This window comes from Nothoprocta perdicaria, unplaced genomic scaffold (genome assembly GCF_003342845.1).
Source record: "Nothoprocta perdicaria isolate Ctin4 unplaced genomic scaffold, notPer1 scaffold_1, whole genome shotgun sequence".
NCBI classification, from domain to species: domain Eukaryota; kingdom Metazoa; phylum Chordata; class Aves; order Tinamiformes; family Tinamidae; genus Nothoprocta; species Nothoprocta perdicaria.
This window is the reverse complement of record NW_020454093.1, coordinates 1,863,603-1,869,684: the sequence shown is the minus strand read 5'-3', so window position 1 is coordinate 1,869,684 and position 6,082 is coordinate 1,863,603. Positions and strand designations below refer to the sequence as shown.

Here is a 6,082-nt window from a genome sequence, read left to right as displayed (position 1 = left end):
AAAAGACTACTGTGCTATCTTCAGACATCTCCGAATGTTTCAGAACATCACAAGATCCTCTGAGCCCTTGAGAAATCTTAGCACCACAGGTATACATGAATGTTTAGTTTGTTTGTAAGGTAAAATATTAAACAGGACAAAATTCAGGACAAATCACCTAGATTTGGCTTTATATCTGGCACGCATCAAAGCTTCTGGTTTTTGAATTTTTAGATTCTCTTGGCATTCTGTCTCCTGGAGAAATGCTCATATCATTGCTATCAATACTTACGGAAACTGGAGACAGATGCCAGGTGGAGTAAGTCCCCTTATGGTTCAACTCTGATTTCAGGTCAATGATTAGGCAATGCATCACCATGCCTGGTACAATATGAACAGCACGAACATGTACACACCTGATATAAACACCTTTGTGCCAAAAATTTCAAATATATTTAGATCACCACCTATTTGGTGGACTCTGATCCAAATACTGTTCAAACACTGGTGAATACCTTTGGACTGGCGTACACCAACCRTCTCACCCTCTATATTCCACCTGCTAAAGAAGTTAAGTCCTCGGGGTCCGGTTACCATTCTGACATAGATCATCCAGCAGATGATATGCGCATAAAGAAAGTCATTACGAAACCAGAGTTTCATTAGGGGACAATATTGTTTAGACACCTACACAAAGCTCCTTCTGAAATTAATAAGCACCCGACCTCTGTTGCACCCTTCCCCTCCTACCTTCCTCTTCTATTCTTCAAATGTTGTTAGGAATAAGAGGGATATTCTCTTACCTCCATGCTGGTACTGAATGCTCTGTTCACTTTTGCTTYGATGGTAATGACTTGTCCAACCCTGTTAAGAAGAGTACCATCTTATRGCTTGTAATCACACAGCTTAATAGAGGGTTTGGACCTGGTTCTCAAGGTGCTAGTAATAAAAGTGCTCTCTCTGGGAGAGAATCTCATTAGTCGTGACCAGTTTATATTCACCCTGGGCTACTGGAAACACAGTGAAAAAGGTTTAGCACAGTTCTTCAAAGGGCAGGCTCCACTGCTGCTCGGTGAAGATGAGAGCCATTTGAAAAGCTGCACTGCTTCCCCTTGCTGCGAGCTGCATGACACCCCGTACGATCCAGGCCCAAGGTCCGTAAGGCCTACATCCCCCTAGACATTTTGTTTGACAGCATTCTCTTTTTGCTCAAAGACACATCTTACCATGAGTTAGCAAAACATTCAGAATACCCAGGTGTAAGAACGAGCAACATACAGATGCATGCACAACAGGAAGTACTGCCAGAGCAAAAGTTGCTCTCTGAAGTCTTTGAAAGCKGAGAATTATTTTCCAAGTTTTGGCCAAGAACAAGGTTGCAGTATGCCCATTCCATCCGAACTGCAGCACAGTTGTGAACAACAAAACTGTAGTGTTGAGTTTCCAAAATGCATGTTATGTACTGATAACAAGAGTTACCCTCATCTGCAATACTCTAGACTTAACTAGAACTTTATGCTAGACTTAACTGCTTGCTTTATGTCAAGCAAGTAACTTTACATAAAGCAGTGCTGAAGTGGTGGGAATATGGCAGTTCCATGAGCATCTTCTTGACCAGAACRGTAGCAGGACCCACCGCATGTGGCAAGTGAGAAGCACAGCCCGAGGAACCGGGCCATCAGGCCACTGACTTCAGCTGCTGACTTGGAGCTGCTGGCATCGGTTCCAAAGCAGGCAAAGTGCAGCAAGCTACATCCACCACAATAAAATGTAGTTCCTACTACTGTCCCTCACCTATGAAATGGGCAAATTTACACCAGCTGAGGATGTGGCACTGCATGACTCCCATTTCTAAAATAGCTCTCTTTATCATTTCTTCCTAATTTAATGAATAGGATTTTTATGTTTAAGGTAGTACTTTTCCTATCTTACTCCTCTGACAGCCAGAACCTCAAACAGTTACTATCAAACACCAGGGCAGAAAATTAGAGACCTGCTTCTTTACAGCACCAGAGAGAACAATCAAACACACAGAAACGTTTTCTTTCTCATTCTCACTAGAAAGGCAGGCGGAAGCCTTTGAGCAGATGGGTTAAAAAAATAGAAAGGTTGGAGGAAAGATTAATGACCATGTGCAGACACATAATCCTCCCTGCCTTTTGAGGAAGATATTCATGAGGAGTTTTTCCACCACTGCTTGCAAAAAAAACCAATGACCATTAGCATGATAATTCTAAGTTGCACATTAAGGGAACCAGCAGCCCATCTGCAGAAAGGTGATGATGCTCAGAATGACTGCTTATGTATATTTAAAAAGACAACATTCTTACTACCAATGAATGGCTGTACACTAACGCAAGGAAAAAGGATTTATTTGTTATCATGGAATAAAATAGTTTTGCAATATAGAGCAGTACTGTGGGAATTTCAGTGAGAATATGTAGCAGTATTGTGAGAATTTCAGTTTTCCATTTTATGTGGAAAGATACTTGAAAAAAAACTTTTTCAATTGAAAAGTACCAGTTAATCCAAATAGTTAATCCAACGATTTCCTAAACTTTGCCAAATCTTGTTAACTATACAAATGTCTTATAAAAATAACAGAAACCTTGAGTAGCACATAAGAAAAATGTTTTCTAAGTTACCTGCTATAAGGTTTCATTCACCTACTTATGGTAACCTTAAGTTTTATTATTAACTAAGATTTGGCAAAGTTTAGGAAATCGTACAGTAAGATACTAACAGGATGTTAGGTCTGACCTGAGGCTGAAAAATAACCACTGAAAACTCTTCATAGTTACAGCTWGTACCCCAACTTCTTCAGAAGTCTRTGTGCACTTATTTTACACTTAGGTATAGCAAAGTTTTAAACTGGCATCACTTCGGCACCTCACAGCCAATGTTGCCCAGTTCACAATCCTCACAGCTGCCTGTGTCCATGAAACCAAGTCATTCCCACCTATGCATTTACCTAAACACTCACTGATTTCCAGTTTGCAAGGCTTGGGGGGAATCCATCAGGTATCTTGGTTCCTCTTTTGCTTGTGTCCTGCCAGGGCCTCACACCAGAATTTGCAGTGTAACAAACTTATTACACRGAGCCTTACTTACACGCCGGCAAACCACGTGTTTTAAATAAACACACTCAGCATAAACTACAAGATAAAGGTTTTCACTTTCTATTAAGATAAGATTTTGATTTAAACATGCCACTTCTTCCCACACTGCCTCAGGAAGATATCCCTCAGGAAATCATGAAAAACAATTAAAGCAGAAGGCCAAGTTTTTTAAGTTCTGTATCAACTTGTAGGTTCACTAAATAATTACTGTTCTCAAATGCAGAACACTTCTATTTTGTTATATGAACCTTTTTAAGAGCTGAAAGAATGCTATAGCTGAAAATAAACTGGAAGAGCACTTGCAGCAATAAAGAAATCATGCACTAACTGTTGCAGGGCTGTATTCGCTATTTAACAGATAAGTAATGAACCATAGCACTCATTTTAACTATGGCCAAAGATCATTAGGCCATCAGTTTCTCACCTGGCTTCTAGTTTGCTGGGTCAAAGCAGAACAGTTTATTTTGGACTTGTCTAAATTGATCTGTTTTCCAGGTGGGTCAGGCTATCACAGATACTGAAGGCCAATTATGAGACTGAACCCTGGGACTCCAGGGAGGCCATTGACCTATTACCTTAAATTTTATAATGTCTCAGTTTCTCTCTGATCAGTAATAATCTCTAAAAAGAAAACATTTGATTATTACTAGCTGGTTTTGTACCTGGCAGTCTCTTCAAACTGTATGTCATCCATAGATGCCGTCACACAAGACACACCAGCATGTTTCTCAGCTTCAAAAGAGAAAGAGAGACACACAATTACTATGTTGTGCTTGCAGCAAGCTATTCACCTGTGTATGTATGTGTGCAGGAGAGATGAAAACACAGCACTTCCCAATTCTTCTTTTGATCAGCCCAAGGCAAGTCTGCAGTGAACCCTTTAAAAAAGAACTAAGTAAGATTAGAGTCAATATTTATCATGAAATAAGTGATATCTTAATGCTATCAGATGGATAATAATACTTTCTCATTTTAAAAGCTCTACTTTTTTTCTTTAAAAATGATCGATATGATAAGAGAGAGATTACAAGAATGGTGAAGGACAAAGAGAGTCACAGAAATCTCTGAAATCCTTCTCATACCAGCATGCTGTGAAGAGTGACTACACTAAACAAATGTGGAAGCTTTATGTCACTTCAGGATTCTCAGACACAGGGATTATATTCCACAGCCTAAGATTTATGGCTTGATAGTGCTGTCACAGCAGTAGAAAGYGAAAAAATACATGTCCTCAGTTTTGCAATAAAAAAGGCAGGGATTAAATATAAGTATAAACACACATGATTTTAAAAAAATTAAAATTACTGATTGTAAAAATTGTGAAATATTTGTACCAGAACTTGTACTATGTTCTTAATCTCCTAATAAATACCTGACTGTAAAAAAAAAACAGTACAACTTGTTTAATTAGGTACCAAGAAGCTCCCTTCTGAAGTACAAGGGGCAAAATCCGGGCAGGTGTGACTGGAAGACACAACTGACTGTGACGAAGGAAGGGGGCACCAACCACCAAGTGACTGGAATCACCGCTTTCACAGGTCATGCAAGATGATGAGTAAGAAGGTGACAGATCATAAATAGCCTCAAAAGTGGAGCAAGCAGCAGGGTATGAAGTGAGGGAGCCGCGAAGCCCAGGCCCCTGCAACTGCACCAGCTGGTGCCGGCATGGGGGAAAGGTGCTAAAGCCAAACAAATCCCTGCCTGGCGGTTGGAGCTTGCTGCACACAGAAAGCAAAGCCAGGGAAGGTGTTAAAATATCCGCGGCATGGGACAGGATTAACCCTGTGGCACAAATTAACGGCGCTGTCCGCAGTCTAACCTAGCAAAAGCGATTACAAAAGGTGGGCTGAAAGTGAGCTGTGGTGGCAGATTCAGGGCTGATGGGCATCAGACCTTAACCCAAGTCGAGGGAGCTCCRGCAAACTGCAGCAGCCGGGCCCTGCCACCCAGAGCAGGGAATGGAGCCAAGGGGCGGCCACAACGACAGCGGTTCCCATCCGCAGGGTAGTGCTGAGGGGTAAACACGTGGCAGCAGACACTACTCATTAGGAGAAAGAAATATTATATTTTTCTAATCTATTAGAAGAAATACCCATAGAAAATGCATGACTTTTTACTTGAGAGTTGCCCTGTGCYGGAGTCAAGTAGGTGGCAGCTCCTGCATGGGACTGGCTCTCCAGCATCTTACCTCTTTCCACATAGGAAGAGTACCCGAAATGGGAGCGCATCACCGAGCATCGCAACACCTACGCGGCCAGCRGGAATACCTCGGTGCCGCGTCACACGGAGCTGCCATCCAGCACGAGCTCCCCAAAAATATCGGCGCTCGCGAGGCTGATTATGGGCTGCTAATGTATGCGGCCGTGCTTGGAAGCGGCGCTCACTGACAGCAGCGCCTCGAAAGTCCCCAGCGCTCTGGATGCAGCTTAAACTTCTRCAAGTTAGCTCGGGGATTACTGAAGTTTTTGGTGCCGAATTAATACCAAGCACAAAGCACAGCATATCTTTCTTTTCTTTTTCTTTTCCCCCCACGTTTTGTCAGTCCTCAGTTAGCAATTTTCTCTCCTTCCTGCCGCCAGACCTCCCGTTCTCGCCCCTTTCCCCCGGCCTCTGTTACCCCCTTTTTAACCCTCTCCGTCGCCACCGCCGCTGCTCTCCTGGCGCAGCCGCGAGCTGCCCTGGCCGCAGCTTCCCGCTCCCTCTCAGCCTCGGCCACCCAGCCCCAAGGCGGCCCCCTGCACCCCACGGACACCCCAGGGACCCGGCGCGAGCAGCGCCCGGCCCGCGCTACGGCTACGGCAGGGCAGGCGCCGGGGGGCAAATGGCGGCGGGCGCGGGGCGCGCCCCGGGGGGCAAATGGCGGCGCCGCTGCCCGCGCGGTACCTGCGAGGCAGGCGGTGGCGTCGATCCACTTGAGGAGCTGCCCGGCGCTGAGCGCGCCGCGCTCGTTGCTGTGTCCCGGGAACACCGTGTGGCAGCTCTGC

The 6,082-nt window shown here is 44.2% G+C and overlaps 1 protein-coding gene across 1 annotated transcript in view; it reads right to left on the bottom strand.

Annotated features, from left to right (window-relative positions):
* The window catches only part of ACOT12 (acyl-CoA thioesterase 12), a 26,870-nt gene extending 20,844 nt beyond the window's left edge, over nt 1–6,026 (bottom strand). The window contains exons 1-3 of the mRNA XM_026038714.1: nt 5,982–6,026; nt 3,761–3,830; nt 783–843 (exon numbers count right to left, since the gene is read on the bottom strand). Of these exons, the coding sequence (XP_025894499.1) occupies nt 783–843; nt 3,761–3,792 (93 nt within the window). The 5' untranslated portion in view covers nt 3,793–3,830; nt 5,982–6,026. The remainder of the gene's footprint in view (nt 1–782; nt 844–3,760; nt 3,831–5,981) is intronic.
* Between the last annotated feature and the right edge of the window lie 56 nt (nt 6,027–6,082).